We start from the raw sequence: 27,791 nt of genomic DNA on the forward strand, positions 1-27,791 counted from the left end.
AAATGTTCTTATAATAATTTTACAATATAAAACTACATTAAATATAAACCTCCGCAAAACCAAATGTGACAAAAATCTGTTATAAGTCGCTACTTGTTTGTTCAATATTTATAGAAATAAGAAAGATTTTGTAGCCTGGTTGATATTTACATCTGTATCGTTTTCAAAATCTATTAAATTCTGTCCATTTACCATATTTTAATGCAACAGATAAATCTATTGTTTATAATCATAACTCAAAGTTTTTCGTCTCTTTAAATTAAACAAATATTTAACTAAATAATCGCCAGGCACAAAATCTAATAAAAAATGTATCGAATTGGTTAATAGCTTCAAAAATATTATTCTAATTTAAATGTCCCAATAAAGTGGTTATTCTCAGTGCAATTATGCTTTGGATAAGTCGTAATACATTGTCATATTAATTTAAATAGATTACCTCGAGCCCATCTATTGTATCCTTTCATAATTTATTAAATGTTCTTGCGAGTTTATTTAAAAAAAAAGAGTACAAAATGTAATAATTAGAAATGTATAAGAATAAAAAATGCGAAAAATATTTAAGTTATATTTAATTCTAATGTGATGTAATGAAACATTTCTCCAATGCGTTAAATGTTTGTTATTGAATATTTATACATGACATCTCTTGATTCGTCAGTGTTTTGGATCTGTTATTATGGAAAATATTCAAAGCATATGCTTGGAATTGATATTTCAAGCCCCTATGTTTATTTCAATAAGCACGTCCATCCTGATACAATAGTGTACGCACGAGGTACAGTGAACATTGTTGAGCGGCTAACTGTAGAATATGTACGTCATTTTATTACGACAAAATTGTAAATACATAATTTTCTGTGATAAAATGTGGAAAATGGGAACGATTATTAGAACAGTGTGATTGCATAGGAAAGTTAATTTGTCAATGGCGCTGTGCGATATTTAGATATTATAATGTTCTGGCGACTTTGATTAAATTTGGGCGTTTAATTGATAATTTTGCACTTTAATAATAAGCTAGACACCAATTTATACGATTTAATAATACATTGAAGTTCTATTAAATTAAATTATTAATAATAATAGTGACGATGAATAATAATAAACAAGATAATTTCCTCAAAACTATCACATTCATTTTCAACTAATATATGTAAACTAATAATTGGTGGGACTTTTACAATAACAAATGCTTGACCTTCACTTTAATTTTATTTATTTGCTGGTATAAACATTGTATTATATATTTTATATTTATATTTTTTTCTATAAGCTTTTATTCTACCAAATATGGTAATATAATTATTTACTTTTGTATTTCTAATTTTTGACTTTTATGGAATTACAAACATTACTGTGACCGAAAGTCGCCAAAATGTGCATTACAATTTCATAACATTTTATCAGTAGTTCCAGATATATCGTTAATACAATGTAATATTAGTAATAAGTGAAAAATCTTAAGCAATATTATACATTTTAACACAACTAGTACCTGAAAAAAATATAATGCGTGTTTATTTGTTAAATCGATCATTGATCTCATAATTATAAGGTCTTAGAGTGAACCTTTGTAATATTTTGTAATTCACATATCTTATATAATTTTTCCAAGATTTTCTACAACAATCTTTAGTATAAACCGTTTGCCTTATAATTAATATCGAAAAGTTCAAATAATTTTGATTGGATTGCATCAAATCAAAGTCGCTACGATCATTTGTTTACCAAAGCAGACGTCTGTAATGGTAGTGATTTTAGTCGATTTGAACATAATAAATACTCTCATATTATGGCTGTTGTTGATAGTTATGGTGACCATGAGCGAGTTTTAAATGATAGCTTTTAAATGTGTTTCTCTTTTATATTTTACCTCTGTTAATAGTACAAAGTATTTAAGCTTCGAGATGTTTTGTTTTTCATTTATTAAGATAAATTTAAATTCAATAAGGTTCTGAGGTTAAATCAGCATTGGAAATGAGCTGTCGCTCTTTGAGGTCAAAAGACATTCGAGATTCGAGTTTCATCGCTATCGTGTTACATTCTGACCACATCTGAGATGACTTCAGAACCACGAGCCTTAATTATATTACCCGCAATTGCAAAACTATCTTATCATTCAATTGTTTTGACGTAAAGATGAAACTTGCATATAAATTGTTACCCTCGATTGCTAGAATTCTTCTACGTAGTTTTATTGTTTATCGTGTATCTCATATATTTACATTGTTATTGTATAGCCGTAAGATTTCTGTTTTTTCATTGGTGAGTGGAGTGTTAGGGATACATTGGCCGATGGACTTTCGATGACTGAGCGGTGCTGAGTAACAGAGCGTCCCGCTTTCGTTCGTGGCTCCTGCGCAAGTTACGACGGTGTTGCATCGACATACGTGTTTAAGATATGTAAATATTGTAATATATTACGCGACCGCTACGTAGAGGTCGCCTGTGAAAATGTCTAGTGATATGTACTAGTTAATATTAACGTTAGCTAGGTAATCTCGTTCCCAACTTCCTTGATTTACGTTGGGTGTTTCACTGCCTTAAATTAATAATGAAAGTGTTTGATGTAATAGTTATATATCTAACTACTACAGGATAAGGCGCAATTTTTTTTAATTTCAATAATACGTTTTCAAATGGTATATTCTCATTTAAATATAAATCACATCGATATTTTTGTTTTGTAGCGTATAAAATCAGTTTAACATAGAATACATTTTCACCTTATTATAAATTTAATGAAGCAATAAACGACACAAGTAATGAAATAATCGAAATGTAAACATACTGCCTTAACTCATTTCGTTTCCCATGACGAATAGTGAGATGTAGACAAGAACTGAAGTACTTATAGAAGCATTACCGTATCAAATTTAAATTGTTAACATTAAGAATTGAAGTTGTCATATAGTCAACATGTAAACTGAACTGCGCCTGACTTTGTGCTCTGCTTAGCTAATGTAGCTTGTTGGTCGAAGTGAGTTAAGCCAGAGTCCGGGAATGTACCAGCTGCCTTGTACTGTGTAATTTTGCTTTAGGACAATTCTTATATTTTATATCGAATTTGTAATGATCGCATATTTAGCATAGAAAGTTCATCGGCGTCGAGAGAGCACCATAGCATTTTTTTGTGCGTTCCAATAACTTTGCAAAATAGTGCAATCCTATTGATATTGTATTACTAAAGAACCAAACTTAAAGTTAGTATTTAAGTAATTTATTATCCTAAATACTATACGCATGTTTTCACTATACTGGTAAAAAGGTTATGTACGATACGAAAGAAGTTGCTGTTTTATATATGAATTCTTGGTCGCCTGTAAAATTTTGCAGAATGAGTCATTATAAGATTGTACAATATGAATAAATGCAAAAACGAAATTTCCTCGATACTGGGTTGTATTTATTTTCTTATTATGACACAAATGTATTTCTCGCAATCAAATGACCATCATCTGCACATCGGAAATACTGTTCTTTTACTATAACAACAATTTCAAATCAAGGTATGGAATCAAGGAGTAGCGGTTTAATCGAAAAAATACAATATAGTATAGCTATAAATATATTATTAATTCTATAAAAAATCAGATCAATGAATATTTTACAATTTAAATATGCGAGAACTATAACCACATCCACATAATAATAAACGTAATTTGGAATATACGTTTAATTAAAAGATTTTTGAATTTATTAATCAAATTTATTAACAACAGACCAAATAAAAACACGCAATGAACTAAAATGACTAAGAACCTTGTCAATTTAAACAACATAAATAAAACAAAACAAAACAAAATTAATTATCAGAGAAGTCAGCGGTGTCCGTGTCCAAAGAGCTGACATCGGCATCACGGTCACTTTGTACTGCGCCAAGATTCAAGTTGTTTCGCGTTGAAATTTCACTCATATTAAACAGATTGTCATTTTCTGATCCTGCATTAAGGTATAACGTTAATTATAAATCATATCGATGATCTTTTATTTCGATTTTAGTATCGACGTGTTTGATATCTAATTTTGGGTAAATTTAAACACAGGTCTCCTAGTTAAGGAACCAAAGCAACACCGAATGATAAGATTGTAGTGTGCAATAAAGATTTTATTATCACACATTCTAACTAAAATGGTATCAAAATTCCGATATCTGACTCAAATTCACAAGATCAATCAATATCTCAAAAGTTATAAATCTAGTGCGACAATGTTACCATAGGTCCTAAGTACGAATATTTGCGACACAGGCATTTTTAACGTCATCGACAAAATACATAATTTGTATATATATACATAAAGTTGTATTTTTTGGTGTACTTTATGCCCGATAGTAGATAGATGCACAATTTTTTTCGAAGATGTATGAAGATGTTTTTCTCCCAAATATTCGTGCTAGGCCCTCTAGGCCAGTAACAACGGCGATACTAACATAGTTGATTCTGTCAGAAAATATGTAAAACCCACTTAACTATAGAAAATGACATAAAAGACATGACAGCTACAGTACAACAAGGATCTTGTGACATATATTTGTCATTGACAGGGCACTAGTGAGCTATCATAATTTAATTATGACTTATGCCCAGCTGGTCAGATAACTTTTTGGTATATAACTATTATATAATTATGGTTATATAGTTCATGTAGCCTGACCTCTTAGTGGGTCACAGATACGTCACTTATTATAACATTGCAAACAAGTTCTTGTAAATATGGGCTGGGACGTCTACATCGTGAACTAGAGAACTTTATACGATTTTGTTGTTGTTGTTACGAACACTTGTTATATTCAATACCTTCAACTGTTCTGAAAGATGAATCCGGAGACTCAGTAGATCCTAATTGAAGGAAAGGACGACTGCTGGGCTCTCTCAAAAACTCGATATTATTGGCGTAAGCTGATGGATCAACTAATATTGCCTACAAACAAAAATTAAAAAGTAGTTAAAAAGAATATTTAAAACCAATCCACTATGTCTTCTTCTTTGTCTATTTCTTTCATTTTTCTCTTCCTTTTTTGGAATAGCCTTGTTGCAAAATTAACAAAACGTTAGAAAACTTGAATAATAACAATTTTGGAAATTATACATCGCTTTGTTGTCCAGACGATGTTTCAGTGGAGCTCATCGACGTATCCCGACCCGAGCTGTCCTGGTCGCTATGGATACCGCGGCCGTCACCAGCGCCAGCACCGGCCGCCCCTCCTACTCCCCCTACGCCTGGTTCCATGACGTTAGTGTGCAGGTCAAGGTCTGGTTCCACAGTAGGCATAGGAATAGGTGACAGGATTCGTTGTGGCTCCCTATCTTCATCCTGGAAAAACAACTCTTCAAACTTGCACCATTAATTGATTTCGACGTATGAAAAATTCAGTAGTGACATGGTCGTAACATTTTACTGTGAGAATTTTATACTAAAAGGCTGCGTAGTCACCATTAATACATTCTTTATATCAAAATGCGAAAAACTGGTAAATAAAAAAACTTACTGATTGCTGCTGGCTTATAGCGTGGAAAAGCCAATTCGGTACCAGAGCATCCTCATCGACTTGACACGATTCGTATGTATCCGATGAACGACCAGACGTAAACACTTCTTCCGATGTCTTTTGAAAGTAATCAATGCTTAACAAAATGTATCACATAAAAAAGGCCAACTATTACAAACCGAGAAGAGATTAGTTTTGTGTAACAACGATATAAACGTTTCATCATAACTCTCGTCTCGCTTAGGTTCATTAGCATTGGTGAGGTAAAAATTTAGATCTTAGAATTAAGAAAATATAAGATGACACAATGCGGACAATTACACTCACCGCCCGTCTAGTTTCCATAATTCCCGTTTCGGGGTTAATTAAATTGGCGTAATCTGGCTGATCACCGATTACCTGTTCGTTTATTGAAAAACCACTAAATCCTTGTACTGAATCTCCTGGAAACTATATTAAGGTATAAGTCATTATAAAACATCATACACATTTAATATATCATAAATATAATTTTGTAAACGTACGTACCGGTAGACGAGTTTGGTCATTTCTTTCAAATATGTCTTGAACGGATGATCTCTTGGAAGGTGTCTTTACTTGCAGAGAATCAATCGTAGTACTTAATTCACTATCGGCTAAGAAGTATTCTGAATAACCCGATAAAGAAGCAAAAGATTTAAATGAAATTAAATCTAGATTCACTTGTTTTGGTCCTGAATCTAATGACGTTGCAATGGATTCATTATCAGGTGCGTTATAAAAGTGAACCTTTTCACCGCTTTTCTTACGTTCGTCAGGAATCAATTTTTTACTTTCAATAGTTAAAATAGACTTTCTCTCGGGATCATCAATAAAATTGAGCATTTCGTCAACTACAGTCATCATTTCATGATACACGGTTTCATCCGAGATACTATTTGATATATTCATTTCATTGTTCTTACATGATAATTGAATTATGCTGGTGTGGACTATCTCTTGATTATTTTCAGATGAACATAATATATTATTTGGAGATAGCTTTTCACTGTCCATGGTAGGCAAATTTTTATAAGAACCCAAAACTAAGACCGAATTTGATGAGTTTGCGTTGAAATTACTTTGGTTTTTAATGGATTCGACCGATGAAACTTTGCTGGAATTCGTCGAATCTGATGCTGCTAGTTTCTCTTCTATATTTTCTATAGACTTTTTGATAATTAAGGACTTATTTTTTTGTTTAGATATCACGTTACGGGACATTAGAATACTTTTACTTATTTCATTGACGTCATGTGTGTTTTCTTTGTTACACTGAAAATTTCTAACATTTGACGATTGGGGATTGTTCTCTTTATCATCAAATATTATAGACGACTTATTATAACATACGGGTACACTATGTTTTTCTTTCATGGAACTTGCCTTTGGATTATTACTTACTTTTAAGGTAATCTTAGATGTAAACTTTTTTCTGTTTTGAGATGGTGGTGATAACTGTCTAATTGTGACAATGCTGTTTGTAGATGAACTTGAACTGTTTGCTGCTTGTATATTTCGGGCGCTTTTATGTTCCTTGTTCTTTCGATTCTCTATACTAGGTTTACTGTGCCTTTGATTATCAGTTTCATTTTCAATTTTATTACGAAAAACAGAATAGACAATTTTCTCATGTGGTTCTCGAACAAATTTCATCAGTTCTTTTTTGATATTTAGCGTGTTCGTTACGTTTTTAGGAATATCATTATTTCCTTTCTCCTCAGTATAGTTCAATGCCTTAAGTAGTTCATTTGTGGTATTGAGTTCGCATTTACTATGACTCTCTTTAAAAGTTACCACTTTCTTCTTATCCTTTTTGCTATTTTTATATATTTTGGATTTGCTACTTTTAACAGTTACCCGTTCAAATCTTGTATTTTTGGATAAATCAAAACTAGAAAAAATAATTCTACATTTATTTAAACAGACCATGAAATCAGCAATGTTCAGTCCACTGTACTACTGTATTCCATAAAAATGATAACTGTATAACTTTACAAATAAACTTACCGTACTGTCTTAGATGCTACCTAAACAAATAAAAAGAAATTATTTAAGAATCTGCACACTTATATGACAGGTATTATAAATAGATAATTATCGTTGTACCTCTCTTAAAGTTTTCCGACGTCTCGTTGGTTTGCATAACTCAACTAATGGCTTCTTTTTTGCTAGATTTTTATTATTACTTGAAACATTAATATTCTTTTTAGTTTCTAGTAAATCCGATATTTTTCGAAGCTTGTCACTTGATCTACTGTGTTCATTTTTCTTTCCGACAGTTTTTGCAGTCAAACTAAGTTTGGAATTTCTCCTTTTTATGTTATGACTCTCTGTAGTTTTCTTTAAAGTGAACGTAGTCACGGGATTTTTTTTCATAAATGTTTTTGATAGGGAACGTTGCCATTTTCCTTGATACAGTATATCTTCACATTCTGTTCTCTCTTTATAGCTGTGAATAAAGATACCACCGTATGTAAGGTTGCCATTACCAATATTACAAATACTATTTGTGAAATCAATATCTTTCCTCAAAAATTGTTCTGTCTCAGTGCTATTTATGACTTGAGGTAAATCTATAATCGGTTTCAAGTAGGTACATTTACACTGATCATCTTCATCTTCATTTCCATATAATTTACTTATTACGTTTTGTGGAGATTGAGGGTAGGGTTTGTCAGATTTAATTATATTTGATACTTCATCGCAAACCCTACGTAACGAAGTAACTATATCTGTGGAATCATTACAGATATTATCTGGAGAGTCTTTAAATGTTTCAATAGCGTCAATGGATTTTGTCACAGTCTTAGTGGAAATCTCCAGCTTCTTATCTATCGAATTGTCAGAATCTTTAATCTGAATACCGTTCGATTTGACTCTAGAACTTATTACATTATCACTTTTTACATCGTTATTATCTTCAGGTTTAGTATAATAGTGGCTTTGTTCACATTTATCGATGTAGGATTTCAAATATGTTGTATTAGTGTTATCGTTTGTAATGTTGTTTAATGATGTCGCTGAAGTATATGGACATACGAATCCAGTATCAGGGCCACATTGCACGTCCATGGTGATATGACGAATACCTTTTGATGTACTGGGTTCATTAATATCTAGAACAATATTCTAAAAATAAGTATGAGAGTGACTTTATTCCATACGGGGAAAGAAATATAATTACCGTATAAAAATATTGCTTGGGATTCTTCTTTTTCCGATTTTAATGTAATTTCGGGAATAGAACTTTCGCTTTTAGTTATTACAGGAACGATGTCCAATCTATCTTTGAATTCCAAAGGCAGTAAATTATTTTTGTAGATGCTGTTACTTAAATCCGTGGTTATTGTTCGATGAAGAGCTAAAGTTTCACTTGTTTTATTCGTAACAATTTCTATAACACAACTCTGTTCAGTAATCGCAATGGATTCTTGATTTCGTCGTAACAGATGTTCACTATTATTAGATTTCACAGGTGTGACATCTTCAGCTAGTTTTTTGGTTTTATCATTATCTTTTGGAGTGCAAAGTTTCACCAAGCTATACGGAATCTTAAAAGAAATAGGTATTAGTAGTACAGTCAAAGTAAACTACCGAGTAATTAACCTTTTCTATACTACTTTACCAATTGGAAATGGAAAAACTGATGTTTAAGGCTTAGACATGAACTATCGGACACATTTATCTTACTTTTTATATTATACTTACCATTTTATATTGGGATCTTACATGAATGTCAATATGCTTAATATGTTTGCCTCAGTTTAAATTATTTTAGATATAAAATAGTAACATAAATATTAATAACGCATTTATATGATTCAAACATACCGGTTTTGACATCGAGCTTATTTGATGATTTCGTCTACATCTTCTTTTATTTCTGACTTTGTTACTTTCACACTCAGCAGAAGAAACGCTGTTCTTAATTGAACATCTACAAAAACTTTTCTTCTTGATTGTCCTTTTGAAATATATCTTTTTTTCTGCATTACCCGCATATTTTTCATTGTATTTAGTTTCTTTTCCATTTCCCTTCTTACTTTTCTTGATGAATAGTTTAATTTTATGTTTGTCCTTACTTGTTTCCCTCCTACTTTTTCTGCTAGATTTCTTGCTTCGACTATCATTGCTTAATTTTATACTGTGATCCGTATCACCGGAGCTACTTACTCCTGAATAGTTATCAGTTATAGGGTACGTTCTTGCCGGCGACGGGTCTCGTGCATTTGAATTTAATTTGTTAGTTTTCAATTTACCATAGCTAGGAGAGGCGCTGCATTCTTGTTTATTGTAATCGTAAGCTATTATTGTAACATAAATAAATAACATATTCAATCAATTGATCATGCGAGAAAAATACTTTTTACTTACCTTTAACCAATTCGTTACTGGTAACGCTCATATCATCGTCTTCTACTTGCAAGTGTACATACTGGTACGCTCCTACCGTTGTATTTTTGTATTCCTTTTTATCTGTCATAGGTAGTATTTGAAAAATTATAATTTATTAGAATATATGACAACTAGGGGAGAAATGCAATATGATAAGAAATTAAACAAAGGACGCTATAACACTAGAAAATCAATTTCAACCCACTCCTCATTTATTTTTTCGACGTTTGTTCTGACTACCCTTCTTAAAATATATGTAGCACATTTCTATTACTAAATGGTATGGTCTCTTACCTGTAGTTTCTACAAAATGAGTATACTTCGACATAATTTCATTCCTGTAAAAATGTAGAGTAAATATTACTGTTTTTTTGACTCGAATTAAAGATAGGTCAAACCGATACTTACGTTGACTCGTTATCGTTACTTTTAGGAGGCTCTATCTCTCTGGTTCGAGTTGTTTGACAATCTTTAACAATATATTAAGGAATTATTTTTAAATAAGATTATGTTTCATTGAGCTTTCTTGTTTCATAAATTGAACACTCTATTTTCGGTTTCGTTGGCAATAAAGCTGCAAAATAGAGTGCTCTCTATGAGTGTTCTCTCAAGATTATGTTTAATCTAGCCCTATCTTAAGATAATAAAACATATGATTCGTACCACCAAACGTAAAAGATGGATTTTGATTAAAATAGTATCTTTTTCTCCTCTGGATAGCTCTCTCGGTGAGCGTGAGTAGATCAAGCAGTTTGCACTGAAGCCAGGAAGTCGGCGGTGGTACACTTTTATTCTTGTGCGTTGTAATAGCCAGTTTCATCAGCCGACAGACGACGCGGTCAAGCTCTGTACTTATGTCTTCGTCTGCAGTAAGCAAGTTGCGTAACTTGCGAACTTTGAAGTCCAACGAGCGCTGGAGCCATTTACCTGAATTATACTAAATTACTATTTAGCGGCCAACTACGCCTTTGAAATCGTGTGTCATTTTTCCACTGGTGCGACCGCGACTACTTTACAAAATGAAAGCAGCGCTATTTCCTACTAAGTGGAATAACTAATAATTCAGCCCAACTGGTTCACCAATAAATTCAGGTCAAACTATCCTCGCTTGTCCTGAAGATATTGACTATTCTATCAAAGAGTATAGTGTGGCGGACTATCTATAAAATACGCCGTAACTAAATTTACACACCGACTGTCATTCTTTACCCGCAACACCCAAAAACCTACATTATATTTTACTTTTATACAAAGGTGATTTTTTTCACAGAACGACAAAAGAATAAAATTGTTCCATGACTAATCTTTGAAATTTAGACCACTATGGTTGTATAATCTATGATTATAGTACAATGACACAAACCATTCGGGTGCGATGAATTCGAACTTGCATTGGAATACGAAGTGGAATGCATCTCCGTCATATCCCACTAGAAAAACAAAAACAAATTACCAGAATAGAAACTACAATTTCTATTAAATAAAATGGATAACAAAATGACAGTTCATACCAATAAAGAATTAGATTAAAAAAATTAACAGTCTTTATTTTTTCTGTAAAAACTAATGACTTATTCACAATTTGATGGCATCATTCGATTTTAACTAGGTTATAGTTTGAATTTATTAAGAAAGTGATAACAATATAAGTTTGAAGAAAAACTTTTACATTGTTCTGGTTTGCACAGACACTCCATTTCTCTTATCTCATATATATATATATACTTTAACTTATATTTATAAAATCTAGCTTATATACTTTAAGGTGATAATTATTATTAATAGATGGGACACAAAATAAGCTATACATTAGCTTCGATGTCTACATGACGTCATCAACATCTACAAATTCAAATTGTTTCTTTACATCGGAGAGCGCGTCATTATCTTGGTATTCGTTATCTGGCGTTGTCATGGAAACGTTCTCGACAATCAAACGCGAGTGAATCACAATGTTGTCGACCACTTCGTAACCATTCCATTCAAGTAGATCCCTGGAAAATATGAATAAATAATTCACCTTTAGAATTATGCTTCTGTAGGATTCTCCAAATAAACTATGTGTCCATAGTATAGTCCAACTATGCATGTCCATGTTATAATATTTTAAAAAATAAAGGAAATAAATATCAACCGTAAGTACAACCTAACCAGATATATAAAAACCCTCGCTATATTGCGAAGAAATGTGAAATTAATTTTTTAGTGTTCATAAAAAGTGATGTAGTAAAAAAGCCGATCAAAGCTCCCCCACGCTAAGATTTTTATATCCTTGGTTAGGCTTTAATATTTTGAAAGAAGCTACCGACGACATATTGAAATTCTGTCAATCAGGTAGCTGTATTAGCGAAAGTGGCGCCACTAATTTCACAGGTTTTTAGACTACTTTTCCTTCCTACCCTTTCAAGGAAATGATGGGAAGGGGAAGTGAGTAAGACGGATGAGGGGACGCATGGGAAGGAGGATATACCCTTTTTTTGTGCATCCTCTCTTCCATCGATTAAAGGTAGGCATACGTTGCCTGAAATTGCGGATGTCTATGGTCAGCGGTCGCTTCGCTAATTTTGCCACTGGCTCGTTTACGACATTAAAAATGACATTAAAAAAAGGTAACCTGGCCGATTTCTGGGTTTCATTTGTCTATGAATCGCCATATAGCATTAAATATATATATCAAGAAAGAGTAACGCTGGCTAAACTCACTTGACTTTATCCATGTCATCTGTTATATGTTCAACAGCACGCATGAGATATTCCAAAGGTATTTCCAATTTCTCACTGTTCATGGACCCTTCGGAAGAGATCTGTGAGTCAACCAGATCATTTATTTCATCAGATATCAATTCAACTATACGGCTTTCTTCAGTTTTGACCTGAAAAAAAAATCAATAATAAAACCCCATATTAAAATCATCATCAAGAAATTTACAGGTCAATTATTTTTCAAATGTCTATACTTACTTCATATGGATAATTATAATCCCTAACAACTCGATAATATTGATTCCAATATGGCGCATTTTCACCCCAATTAAAATTATTCCAAGTGCACACTTTGTGTTGCTGATCTAATGTATTTCTGTTTAAATTGAGAGTTTTGGTCAGCTGTCGAATTTCATCCACAATTTCTCTTGTATGCATAACAGAATCTAATTTATTCTTTGCCATCAAATTTTGTGTTGTTTTCGAGAATTTTCTCACTTGTAACATTGAACAATGTAATCTAAAAATATCATAAATAAATAATAATGTTTATGATTAAGTCAAACAGTTAGATATTTTGAGTATTGTTAATTAGTGTAATAAAGTATTATATATAAATTAATATATGTTTGCAACAGGAAAGTACAATATATAACAATTATATAAACAAAACAGAAATTTCACTATAAACTATATAAAATATTGACAATGCTATTCATACATGTTATTGAAATGATGTTTTACTAAATATTAAATATCACTTTATACTTTTAAGCCTTAATTAATCCATTTCGTAGTCGTAATTAATCCTTGTTTTTATTTATTCCTTGTTGGCAAAATGTCATATTATAATAAGTAATCAAAAGATTTTTTTTAAAAAAACAAGGTTTAATTGTGTTAAAAATTAATAGAACTAAAGATTTAAAAACAATCGTCAAGACGATTCAAACGACCTCAAACTCTATGGGGTTGTGTCATTTCATTGGAAAGTTGTAATGGCCACCTTCTATCTATCGGTCTAGCATCGGATCATCACATAAAGCAAAATTCAGTTTTCAAAATTCAATTCATATTAATCAGTAACTGGGAAGTGGTTTTTAGTTTTGCAAGATTTAATGACAAATATTGGTAATTATAAACTGGAATAATAATAATAATAAAGAGGAAAGATAAACCTGCTAGAAACATCTTCAATTTCATACACTCTGTTAATAACTTTCCGTCTTGGTACTACAATATTTTCAGATACATCTTCATCAAACATTAGGTAACTCCTACCAATTTCTCTGTCTATATTACACTGAGATGTGTTATCCTTGTACACTAAAGTATCAATAGGTGGTGAGCCTAGTATAACAATGGTCATACAGGATCTTTTCTCAGGGAATGGGAGTTCAGTAAAGGATTCATCGCTGGGAAGGTTAATATACAGTTAGGATCTTAACGGGATCAAAAGATTATAAGAAGACTAAAAAATTAATAATACTTGAATTCTACAAACATTCATCCAAGCTAGATAGAAAAGAATAAATTGATAGTGATATAAAAAATGTCTAGAAACTGAGCATATATCTGAGCAATGTTTAATTTTAGGAGGACTTCTGTTAAACAAATACATCTTATACTCACTTAGGTGGTGCACACAGCATATTACTTTCATGTATTGAATCTGGATAATCCCAACTTTCTACGTCACTCAAGTTATTGTCATTTGGAAGACCTGGAATTTCAATTGGATTAAGACAAATTATTTTGCATAAAAGGTAGCACGCATGCAACAGCTAAATATTCATCAAAGTCCAAACAAAAACTGCTAGTCATTCTAAAGGTTACCCGAAACAAACACGGACAGACAAAAATTTTAAGAATTGGTTGTATGTACATCATGTGCAGGATTTTTTTTTGACATTTCAGTTTTATATTTAAAAAAATAGATATATAGAATGAAGTGAAAAACATTTAACGCTTACTTTTTACTAAAGCCATGCTATCTATAGTTAGGGATGGTTGTTTCTGATAATTCTTGGAAACAAATAGAGCAAGCTGACTACAACAACCATAGTGCTCAGTTCCGGGAGGGCCAGGTCCCACACCTTTGCAAGTTACAGTGTAATTTGGGTACCTCAATACAATATTACTGCACCTGTAACATGGTTATATGAAAAACATAAAAATTTGAAAGAATAATAGTACATGTAATAAAGTTAATTAAATAGGGAAATGTAAACAGAATATATATCCACCTATTTGCATTGTAAAAATTATACTTAAATGCTAAATTACAATTATAAGTTTTTATATTATACTAGCTTTTACCCGCGACTCCGTCCGCGCGGAATAAAAAAAAGAAAACGGGGTAAAAATTATCCTATGTCCATTTCCTGGTTCTAAGCTACCTGCCCACCAATTTTCAGTAAAATCGATTCAGCCGTTCTTGAGTTATAAATGGTGTAACTAACACAACTTTCTTTAATATATACTACTAGCTTTTTCCCGCGACTCCGTCCGCGCGGAATAAAAAAAAAACGAAAAGAAAACGGGGTAAAAATTATCCTATGTCCTATTCCTGGTTCTAAGCTACCTGCCCACCAATTTTCAGTCAAATCGATTCAGCCGTTCTTGAGTTGTAACTAACACGACTTTCTTTTATATATATAGATATATATAATATAATATAAGTCGCGGGTAAAAGCAAGTATATATATAGATATTAAATTTACCAGTCATTAAATTGCTCCCTGCTCCATTCAAACAAATGATCCCATCTCCTAAGACCATTATTCTCCATAGATTTAAATAGAACATTAAAATCAGCATTTGGTGTTGTGATAACAGCAACTTGTGGTTGGATGAAACCAAATATATTATGGACCAGCCTGTCTAGATCATGTGGTAACATGTGCTCTATCATCTCAATAGCAACCACTGCATCACAACCAATAAGTCTGTAATCAGGATCTGCTGCATTGCCCTCAAACAGCTGAAAAAGTTAAAAAACAATTTCTATATATTTCTTACTGTTCAATTTTTAAACAAGTACAGCATTTTTGTTAAAAATAAAAAAAAAGTTAGTGGCCCTCTTAATCTTCCCTTGATTTTTTGGCTAACGGAAGTTGAAATAATCTATTACTCCATACTAAATTACCTATATATTGTCAATAATAAAGCATTGAGGATACATACAGTGATTTGTAGTGGAGTTTCTCTTCTAGGTGCATATTCCCCATCACAAATTATATCAGGTGAACAGCGCAAAGATACATTCTCAATATCCACGCCTAGGATATGTTTGACTCCAGGCACTTCTTTTAAGTACTTTATAAAGGTCATATCATGATAGCCAAGATCAACTATCTGAATATAAAAAAAAATTACTGTTATAAAAATATAACATTTGAATTACTTTTTATAATTAACACAATTAAAGAATAAATTTTTTGAGTTTTATTAAACTGATCTTATTGTGCATTGTTATTTATGATTCCTAATGAAATTATATTTTCGATTTACAATAAAATCTTAATAACCACAAACCTTCTCCAACTTTCCATTCCATCTTTCATCTAAAAGGCAATCATTAACAGCGGCGTATCGTTGCACGTACATCGGCGGAAAAAATATCACTCCTTTTTCATCGTCAAATTCAGAAAACACTTGCTCATCAGAATCTTCATCGTCCGAGCTGCTGCTCTTTTTTATAAGAGACAAACTGAAGCGTTTATAATATGGCCCTATCAGCCTATCTAAAATAGTTAGTAATGATTCGCGAAAGTAAATCAAGGTTTGCAGAGCAATAATCATAATGAGTAGTTAAACTTAAGATTTGTCTAGAAATAATTTCCAGCTCTGCAAATTATCTTCTAATTTAAAGAAACCGCAACTCGTCAGACAAGGAATGCCATGATATTCATATGTTTGTTTACATGTTTTTGTTTTTTCTACTTTGACAGTTGACACTTAAAAACATTTGTCACAGAACACGTATCACTTTCGATTTTATGAAATAATTTTTTTTGTAAAGATTGTTTTTTTTTACTATTATGATGGTAAGTGACTTTTGCTTTAATTTTAATTACTGAAAAATCGATATTAGGGTACTACATAACTATTAATCAGGGCTTAGTTGACAGGACTAGTCAAAGAGCATATAAAAGAGTGATTGTTAGGACAAGACATGTAATTTGAATCGATTTTTAGAGAATTGAAAAAAGAAGGCAGATAGATAGAAGCGGAATTTCGGTTTTAAAAAAGCTTTTGAATAAAAGTGTTCAGAAAATTAAACATTTTTGCAATGGCTTCATTGATAGAAAAAGTTAATTCGTTTTTTAGGAGTTTAAAATTAGTACAATGTTAATTTTGAGAACAGCTTTCGGCATAAGGAATTAGTTTAAGTGACGATTAATATCATTTGTTTAATATTTGAAATAAGCACATTGCAAAAGTATGCATTGTTAATCCCACTCCTATTGTCTGCGATTTGTCTATCATTTTACTTTACGACCGGTTTTGCTCATGCAAATGACCTACTCTTATGAAGCAGCCAATCTCCTTAAATTCATTATTAATTCTATATGAATATTAAAATTTAGTTGACCTTAACAACGTGATCCTGAAGCTATGTCGATTTCTACAAAATTAATTAAAGTATAACAGCATTCTATAGCGTATTATTTAATTAGATGTACTAAATACGCGAATAAACGCGAAGACTTTTCTATACTAAAGCTGCAAAAGTTAATATCTTAACATTTTTCAGTTAAAGAAGATATGAAAGAATCTTTTTAAATTTCCGATAGACTTGAATACAAATGAACTTTCACATTGTGATTTTAATTTACCTTAAAAATATCATCGCGTTTTGTGTTGCACCCACATTGTGCACAATTTTCGCAACACAGTAAACCGACCTATACAAATTGCTAACTTCTAATAACCGATTGATTATTGTCTACCTGGTTTCCAGCTGAGTTATGTTATAGTTGCTGCGAAAAGTTTGAAATTAAATTTTATTAAGGACAAAAAAAATGGTTGATTCTAGATATACTAAGGAATTCCATAATAACACCTTATAGGGTAGACAATTTGGCTGGTTATCCAAATTTCACGCGTTTTATTACCATGGTGCACGCTAAGCTATAAAAATAACATTTCCTGTAGAAAAGTTGCAGCAACGCAGACCTTGACTTCATCAATTTCTTTGAAATGACGTTTTGTATGTTACAAGAGATTGCAAGAGAATTACGTAATTCCAGTGCTAAATATAAGCCGTGTTGTCTTGATGTAACGTGGGTAGATCTTAATTAGTTTTTAATGTAAGAGCTACATACTACTGTAAATTTCATGTTCTGTAATTTCTTGTGGGTCTAATTAAAACTTTCTTGAGACCTTATTATAAACCAAATATAAACGGTTACTAAAACTCGAAAGAAATTAATTTTCATTATTGTAATTGTCCTTGGTTTGCCCAATTTTAAACAAGGGTAGTACTACGATATTCAGAATTTAGAATAAATTTACAGAAAAAGTAGTGTCATCCTTTGTAGTCTATTTTTTGAGTATTTGTCATCAGCTCATTATACGTCCCCACTGAGGGGCTCGGAGCCTACCCAAGTTAGGGGTGACTAGGCCATAAGGAACCACTCTGGCCTAGTGCGAATTGGTTGTCTTCACCTATATCTATGAATTTCTTCTCAGATATGTGCGGGTTGCATAACCGTAAGAACGTTGGATAAATTTACATGAGTAAATCAAAAATCGAAAAACACATTGGTAAATGACAGGATTCGAACCCAGGACCTGCAGATTGTAAGTCAAGTGCTTAACTACTGAGCTACCAACGCTCTCTTTTTCTCTCTTTCTTGAGTATGCGATAACACAAAAAATAGATTCTACTATATTTACGTTAATGCGATGAACGGAAAGTTGACATTTAACTAAAATTCACAACTCGCCATAACATCTGTAAGCTGTCATGTCATCTCTTGTTGCGTTGCAAGACAGTCACAACGGCACAACTGACCCATACAGCTGTCTGCGCATGATGTAATGCCGTTTGATAATGTTCGATGTCTATGTCTAAGTTCCGGTTGCAGATCTTACTGAGAAGTGTTTTGTAATACATCACACGTATGTTTGTAGCTCTATTGTTTATGCGTCTACATCTTTCGACAAATCATTGTCGAAATTATTTTATTTGGCGATAGAAATTGTACGACATTGAATGAAAAAGTTTTCAATAATTAAATTAGTTATAAGTACGTATCTATTTGAAAATAATTTCATATGTAGTAAACGGACGAGAAGAAAGTTGTGTTGTCGAATAAATATACCACATAGTACTATTGTTTATCTTCTTGAACGATAACTTATCGATATAGTTTACTTCTGAGATGTCGCTTAGTTTTTAAAGCTCTTGCTCTAATCTATTTACCATAATTCCTCGCCTTATGCGTTTCATTTTTTATTTCTTTTATTTTTGTATATATGTTACCGTGTAACATACATATATTACATAGCAAATATTTTATGATATCAGTTGTAAAACCACAGGTTTTTTATAATGATTTAGGATTTTTTCTTAATGTTTTATTCAGCACATTGCCAGGTTTTAGAAGGGATTAAATATAAGACCTTGTAACAAATCATTGTGCCGACAAAAACGTATAGAAACTAAGAAGAATAGGCACATATCTGTACACCCACAACACCAAGTTTTTAAACATAATTTCATACAGGAATGTCAAGATATTCCTTTTAATTATATATTATTTTCTTCCTCCTTCCATTTCATTATATATTATTCCTTTTTATTATTTATATTTATTCCAAAAGTAATTACAAGGTAATTTTAAATTAACAAGGTAATTACTTCTCAGATTTTTTGTGTTCCCATAGATACTTTCAAAGATAATGAAAGAAATTACTAAATGTTTTTATACATTTTTCATGTCAGTGAAAAACCACGTTTTTAAAAAGCTTGATTTAATATATAATATCCAATACCTTTCTTCTTGCTTTACTCGTTAGTACAGACTTTGAGAAGTTAAAATTTATAGTTATGAAACTTATTCTTGACTAGTCAATTTAAATAATACATACTGATCCTATTAAAATAGGAAGCGATAATTATATAAAAAATACTCAGGATTTACTCGCTGGAAAGTTGAATAACATGAAATTTAAACTAAGGTATGTCGAAGTGAACGGTCCACGCCTGGCTATGTACAAGACATCTCAATACGTGCATCGAATAAAGAAAAAATAAAAAAATGCACGAATAAATTACCTTCGAATACCTCTCCTGTCGCTTTACACTTACGAAGAATGAAAAGAAATATAAGTTAAAAATGTTGTTATTTAATTGCCATAGTACATTATTGATATATAATAGCCTAGATATTTTTTTCAAATCAAACGACTGACTACTACTACTAGTGTACTATTTATTATGCACGCCGTGCCACTCGTGTGTTAAGAACGTACAGTTAACCACATATAAGGCTAAGAGGTCACTTATTGTGACACGTATACCATTGCCAGTAAGAATAAAATCATAAATTTATAAATTTTCAGTTAAGATGTCTCATTTTAGTTATTATATTCATAATTTTGATTAAGTATTAATTTATTTTACTTCTGCTGATAGAATAATTAGTTAAATCACAGCTTAGTCTTCGTACCGGTTTTAGGAGCGCATACACAGGTCAGGTGAAGAAAAGGCGCGCGCGAAGGCAATATTCGTCAGTCGCACCAGGGTCGCCAGAGGGGTCGGGCCGCTATCTAGTCATTGTATTTTTTATCATATAATTTTTTTAAATATTGTAATCAAAAGGTCACCATGAAAGTGTTCATCGTATTGACGGCAGTGGCCGCTTTAGCAAGTAAGTCTTATAATGTCATTTGATATGTTAAAATTATTATATTCCGCTAATAATATCTAATTTTATACAACTTTATTTCACTCATAATCGATTTTCAAACATTAACTTATTAAAAATATTGAATGTACTTAATTTAATATATTTTCTTGTTGCGTGGTTATTTTTTTCTCATACAAAATTCTTCAACTAACGTTTTTTTGTTTTTGGAATAATTTTCAATACTATTCTTGTCCTTTTCATTTAAATGTCTCCATTGGAGAGCATCATACGAGTTTTAGTGCAAATAAAGAAGATTGGAAGAGGACTTTTTAACAACCATTTTATTTGAGACAATAATTTCCTAAACCCTTTGCTAACACAAACACTAATTAAAAAGTGAATAAGGCAATAAGTGACCCAATTTAGTCCAATTATAGAACTTAATTGTTAGGAAAACATGCACCAAACACTGTAATTTTTAAGCAATACATTTCATATGAACTTCCAGAATTTTGTAATTGTTCAAGAGCTATGAAAGAATCGACTTTGTGCTTGAACGCGTTGATGTCTTTTGTACTGAAAATTTACCGAAAGAAAAAGGAGTTCAGTGTCAAGATTTGGTGAAAAAAAAAAAACAAAATTAAAAACATTTTATATTTTTTGCTATTTTAAAGATCTTGTCTATTTTGTTAGCTTACCTGAGCATGTCTTATTCATGGGCCGTCTGCCACATGCGACATTTAATTTGTATTCAACATCATACTTATTTAACTACTAGCTAATTCTTTTAATATGTATTTGCTTAGGCATAGTAGGTAATCGAACGTTTTCAGTTTTATAAATACTTTTCATGTTAATAGAACTATAGTGTAAATAAGTATAACTTTCTGATATTGTCTTTTCGATATTACTTTACTAACTTCTTCACTTTAAATTTAAAAAGGAAAGAACAAAGTATATGCCAAAGATATGACACAATTTGCTTAAAGTGCGTATTTCATTGCTCAATGTCATTTCCAATACTTATTATATTTTTTATTGTAAACGTTCATTCGACATCAGCGCTATTTCTTGCGAGTTAATTTTACACTACAGCGAACCTAAAAAAGAAAAAGTAACTAAATAGACTACAAAGTGAGTTTGAATGTGAACGTCATCCTTGTGTAACCGCATACCTTGTTTCTTTGTATTCAGCCATCATAAATAAAAAATATAGTATTTCAGTCAAATGGAAAGTCCAATTTAGCGTTGTTACCTATTTCGGTGTGTTTCTCATAAAACCTTAATAAAGCAATAAAAGTTAAAACTATACACGTGATGGAATAATTGAGAAAAACGAATTACTTCAAGATTTACTTTGTTTTCTTTTTATATCACAGTAAAAAAAAAACTTTTTTTATAGTTTCTTTAAATGAGTATTATTTACCTCTATATATGTAAATGAATATATATTTTAATAAGCAGGCCATAAGCTATGTAATTGGACAGACCTATTTTAAGTCTATTCTTATCTAACCAAGTAAACTGGTTCCAAATTCATAGATTGTAATTCAGTAAGCTATGTCTAGGTCACAGTCTAATCGTACAAATGGTTCTCAAATGCCTGTACAATTAAGTAAATTACCTACTTAGTTTCTAACAGTGACTGGAAAAAACAATCACTGAAATGTTCATCAATACAATCCTATTTTTAAATCTTCTGCCCTAAAAAGCTAAACCTAAATAGCTTAGTTTTATTTTTAAAACCAACAAACATAAAAGTTCTTGAAAAAAGTAAATTGCTTCCTTTACTTGGAATTAGATGATAGAGATACTGTTATAATTATAATCTCTGAAAACTAAAAACAATTAGTAATTGCTGACTTAAGATATTTATTGTTAATTTACAAAAATAAATCCTATCTGGCCGAGGTCATTAAAAAACATAATTAATAAGAATTTATTATCAGATGTTCATAAAATTTTCATACATAAAGGATATGGTAGTCTTGGTACTAAAAATGTAATATTTAAAAGAGAACCGAGACTTTAAACAAACGCAGCTAACACGTTCACGGAAAATACCTTTTGACTTAATTAGTTATTTTTTAAATCTGTCACCGATGGCCAGGCAAACGTGACCACAGTCGAGTAACGAGTTTCCATAACCAGTTTTTCTTCTTTACTTTTAAGCAAATAAAAAACACGAAATTTAATGTGTCAAGGTTAGCATATGAATAAAGTAGCTTATGTTAAACTTTTAAATGTTAATTTGATAATTATACTGCGTTACACAAGTATTTTAAAAAAATACTTGATTATCATACTTTGGTTTGGAGAATGTCAATTTTAAGGATTCAAAGTTGCATCCAGTGTCTCCCTAACACTCTAAGTGCGATACTCGATACTCGATCTTTGTCGAACCTTTTATAAGATTAAATAATCTAAAATATCTAGACAAAAGTATTCAGGTCATTGCTTACATCGTTATAGAAGGTTCTCGATATTATAAAGGACTCAAGGATCTCAAGGACTCAAGGGAGTACAGAAATTCCTTTAGGGTCACATGACAGTGCCGACCCCAGTGCATCAGTGAGCGATGCACCGGTACCTCAATGTTGTAACTTAACTTTCACTTCTCGGGCCGTTCGCGTTGCGTCACTCGCATGTTGCGTTGAGCGCGGGCGTCGCGCCTCCGCTGTTAATACATGCATAAAAACACATGCAAACAATTAACCCCCGTAATTTTAGTGATTGATTTTTAATTTTCATTATGCACATGATATATAAATATTTAAATTCTTTAACCTTTTAAATAAATGAATAATACTAACACGAACTTAACATCGATTATCTTATAATAATACAGCTTATTATATTATCATCATTTATTCAATTAGTATTAATTAAAAATAAAATTAACATCGTTTTGACATTTGGCAAAAATCTTCCCAACTTCCTGATATAATTATATATTAAAAATTGTACTTTAATGAAAACGAACACGATATGCAAATTCGTAAGAATCTCTAACACGCCGATCTGCTTTTGTTTTTTATCATAATATATTCATTTATGTATGAGCAGTTACGACAGCAACTTAATTTAATTTACTTTAATAAATTAAGACTTGTATACAAAACAGTGGATATTAGGGATCCAACTACTAGTTAATCTACCTGTATAATGTTAATAATTTATATTGACAAATATGTCACTACTTAGTTGAAATGTCAAATCATCCTGTAACTAGGTTCAATCAACTAGATTTAACTATTGCTTAACGTATCACTGTAGCTGTTGCGTGTCAATATCTTAAGTCGTTGATTATGTAACGTGTGTTCTTATGTAATAAAAAATCTGGCACGCTTCACTATGACAATGTCAGAATACGGACACGAGGCCTGTTCTATCAGATAATGCTTTCACTTAGTTTACCACGTCATAATAATTACGCGTAAATGATTTCAAATCATAAAAAAATACAGGAATTTTACTATTTTTTTTTAACATAAACTTATCTTATTTCCTAAGGTGCCCAATTCAAATGCCCGAATAAGGATGGTCAATACGAGGATGACAGACAGTGCGACAAATTCTACGAGTGTGTAGATGGCGTCGCCACCACCAAAATTTGCCCCGACGGTCTGGTGTTCGACCCCACCATTAGGAAAATCAACAAGTGCGACCAACCCTTCAACGTTGACTGTGGAGACAGAACCGAATTGCGTAAGTTTTTTAACACCTTAAATATTTCTAAATCTATAAAATAGTTCATGAAAATAGACATAATAAGTATCATATAAAGTAAAAAATATTAGAAATTATAACCCTTACTAGTTCTAAATTAAAATCCGAATTAGAAATATATATTTTATTTTACAAGCAATGTCATACCAGTATAAGAGGTCGTTCACAGGAACGAAGTAAAGTGAAGGTATCCCGTCTACCTTAGACCACCTAGGTCACACTCGTTTGATTTTCTAGGCCAATCAGTTGTACATTTACGAGATAATTATATGTCCTTATGCGAACGAAATAAATACATGAGACTGTTGCGATGCGGTAGACTATGTTAATTAAATACTTAAAGTAAAGCTTTTTAAATGATGTTGTAAATTACATTCCGCAAGTGTGACTACTCAGTTTGAATAATGAGCGACAGTAAGTTGACATCAAAATTTTATTTACCTACAAGATCGTAGACTTGTCAGAGAATAATCGAGCATAGATTTTAGCTGGATATGCGCAGTTAGGCATTGTTTACCTTCAATTGCTATGGAGAACGTTGTCCAAAGTTCGTGACGCGAGTTTTAATGTCAAAAACGTTGTTCGTTTAGTATTATACTGATTTTATAGAAATTTTATACACACCGTGTAACGAAACGTGAAAGGAATTCGATACCGGACAACGCAACTCGTCGGTCCAAGGCGAATGGGTTGAGAACGGAACAAATTAAAAATAGCGACATTTTATTTAGCGAGTCTATCGAGTGAAATAAACTTCTCACACTTCCTTGTCTTTATTTCATTATTTATTCTTACTGTTAATACGTATTTCCTTGTGGAATTCACGAGGCTTCGTGTCTCAAGGTTCCGACACTGTCACCGATATCGCCCCATGTCTACAATGAAAGTCATGTCCTACTAAATCTGATGCAATATATTGGTTTCATAAATGATTCGATTTCAAAAGTTGTTTTGGTGTTGACTCACATTGTCGTTTTTTGCAATAACTATGAACGCGTAACACAGCAGTATTGATAAAATTTTATTCGAGAACATTAACTGACGTCATTGTATTATACGTTTTAAGTTTAGGTTTTAAGTATAAGTATAAAAGCGTATAATAAAATATTTTAAATCGTTCGTTTGTATTACAGAGCCCCCTAAGCCCACCAGCCAGTGCCCCCGTCGCAACGGTTTCTTCGCTCACCCCGATCCTTCCGTATGTAACGTCTTCTTCAACTGTATCGAGGGTGACGCTATTGAAGTCAAATGTACCGCCGGCCTTCACTTCGACGAGTACTCCGGTACCTGCGTGTGGCCCGACTCCGCTGGAAGACAGGGGTGCCAAGTCCAGGAAAGTGAGTATCCACCATTGTTCATTTATTAATTTTGAAATCTGCGTTATAAAAATAATATATCATCTAGCTATTGTATATAAGTAGTACATATAGTTGCGTAGAGATTAAATATTTACCATTAATTATTCCTTTCTTTAGAGAAAACCAAGGACGGTTTTGAATGCCCCAAGGAGCAACTAGTGGACGCCCAAGGCCAGGCCGTCGCCCACCCCAAGTTCCCCCACCCTAACGATTGCCAGCGCTTCTATGTGTGCCTGAACGGAGTGGAGCCACGTGACCTTGGTTGCCAAGTCGGCGAGGTCTACAACGAAGAGTCACAGAAATGTGATGCCCCCGAAAATGTTCGCGGATGGTCAGTATTACAACTATTATTATAATTCATTTATTCTCTTATTATTTATATAATACATTTTATAAAAAAAAATTTAACAAAATATATTATATAAAAAAATTATTATAATAATTATTATAATGCGATTGTACCTAAATTTAGCTAAAGCAAAAAATTAAGTTTCAAAAACATTTTTTGGATACTTTTTTAAACCCAAAAGTTTCTTTCAAATACGAAAAAAATTAACTAATGAGGTTACTATGGTAACTAGAACCATAACTTAACTGAAAATTTCATTTTGTCAATATTTTATTAATACTAAATAAATTGTAATTTTTTTTTTACAGCGAGGATTGGTACAAGGATGCGGAGGAAGCTGCGCCCGCACCTAAATCGAGAAATTAAATATAGTGCTACTATTAATTTAGTTACACCTAAGACTTGATAAGTTAATATACTTTAAGACAATAATTTTTTCCGTTTTATTTCATAGCCCTTATAAACTTATATATGACTTTTTATATAAAATATTTTGCGTTGACTCTGAGTATTAGGTATATACAATTCAGGTACATGTCAAAAATATTATTTCACATAACCTAGAATCAATATGTCTACGGATGCTACGAATATAACATTTCAAATACCCAAGTCTAAATATAAAAAATGAATACATACGATTTTAGTTACTTTAATCAAAAACTACCAGTTTATAAATATGTAGGCTGTCTGGACACAAATTAATTCTATAACAAACTAAGGCGGCTACATTGCTGATAATTAGATTTTCTTTTTCCTGTAAACTGGGCGCCGCGTTAAGACCTTATCTACGTATTCAGTAGTTATCAAAATTTAAACATTTTTTAATTTTATTCAATTAAGAAATGAAAATTATTGCAATTATAAAACAATTAACCCAACATTCAAGTGGCTCAGCTCACTTATTAAATTAAACACACCTTTCACTACATCCTAGTAGTTAATGTCATTGTACGCATACGTTTAACCTATGCCTAGTACTGGATTTTACTGGCTATTGCCATTTTTAAGTAATGAGTAATCATTACTTGTAGAAAATGTTTTAAATGTCGTCACATAAGTTACAAAATAAACTGCCTAAGTATTTAAATAATTCGTAACGGTTACGATCCTTCAGTATTTCCGAGTAATTTGAAAATATTTAAAAGAATTTGATATTACATCGTTTTTTTTCATTTAATACAATATTATTATAATACAAATCGGCTGGTAATTATTCAAAAAACTATATGAGAGTCGACGATACACTCAACAATTTTCAGTAAAGTTATCAAGTTTCAAAAGTTTCAAAGTTTCAAAAGTTATCGTAAACAGCAATCAGGAATTTTTATACATCTATGTTACATTTTACCGCAAATTCAGAAACGGCGGGAATCGTGCGTTTACAAAGCGTGCGATTTGAAACCGCAAAATTGTGTAAGTATTCAGACGCAGGTCATTATAAAGAAAATTGCGTGCCCTGATAGCGTTCGTTCGAATAACAAAGCAATAGCGAGCTCCAGGAAATCCATACAAAAGATATCACACAGGCGCCGCACGATTCTATTTTCCTGGGCATAAGTGGCTGTAATCTCGCGATTAAATATCTACCTACGTAAATAAGATCCGCTTGATTTCGCCGCGATTTTAAAACAGCGCGATTGCCGCTATGTCTAAACTAGCACTTAAATGCAGCGAATCGCATTGTACTCTGCATACAAATTAACTTTAAGTAACTGCATTAAATTTAAAGACATACTTCAAAACTATGTTTAGCAAATCACCACATTAATAAACGTGGCCGTTAAAATTAACCACTTTCAAAAATTAATGTCTCATAAAATAACCTTGAACATGCTATGTACATTGCTGTTATCTTAATTTTGATTATTAATAATAAATAA

General features: G+C 31.8%; 2 protein-coding genes across 2 annotated transcripts; one reads left to right on the forward strand and one right to left on the reverse strand.

Moving 5' to 3' along the window:
* Window positions 1-3,808: 3,808 nt before the first annotated feature.
* LOC106719552 lies at window positions 3,809-16,539 on the reverse strand. Its single transcript, XM_045686651.1, has 24 exons — window positions 16,148-16,539; window positions 15,797-15,967; window positions 15,334-15,593; window positions 14,584-14,756; window positions 14,243-14,333; window positions 13,789-14,025; window positions 12,872-13,133; window positions 12,614-12,783; window positions 11,778-11,904; window positions 11,274-11,340; window positions 10,574-10,837; window positions 10,319-10,379; window positions 10,205-10,248; window positions 9,890-9,991; window positions 9,347-9,819; window positions 8,700-9,066; window positions 7,622-8,631; window positions 7,523-7,542; window positions 6,023-7,406; window positions 5,822-5,944; window positions 5,495-5,611; window positions 5,095-5,319; window positions 4,803-4,926; window positions 3,809-3,945 (listed from the first exon to the last, which is right to left on the reverse strand). The coding sequence occupies exons 1-24, from the start codon at window positions 16,412-16,414 to the stop codon at window positions 3,809-3,811; spliced, it is 6,276 nt and encodes a 2,091-aa protein (XP_045542607.1). The 5' UTR covers window positions 16,415-16,539.
* Window positions 16,540-20,345: 3,806 nt separating this feature from the next.
* Window positions 20,346-26,340, forward strand: LOC106719707 (protein obstructor-E). The gene is made up of 5 exons (XM_045685982.1): window positions 20,346-20,493; window positions 23,986-24,180; window positions 25,335-25,538; window positions 25,677-25,890; window positions 26,217-26,340. The coding sequence occupies exons 1-5, from the start codon at window positions 20,451-20,453 to the stop codon at window positions 26,272-26,274; spliced, it is 714 nt and encodes a 237-aa protein (XP_045541938.1). The 5' UTR covers window positions 20,346-20,450; the 3' UTR covers window positions 26,275-26,340.
* Window positions 26,341-27,791: the final 1,451 nt, after the last annotated feature.

This window comes from Papilio machaon, chromosome 3 (assembly GCF_912999745.1).
Source record: "Papilio machaon chromosome 3, ilPapMach1.1, whole genome shotgun sequence".
NCBI classification, from domain to species: Eukaryota; Metazoa; Arthropoda; class Insecta; order Lepidoptera; family Papilionidae; genus Papilio; species Papilio machaon.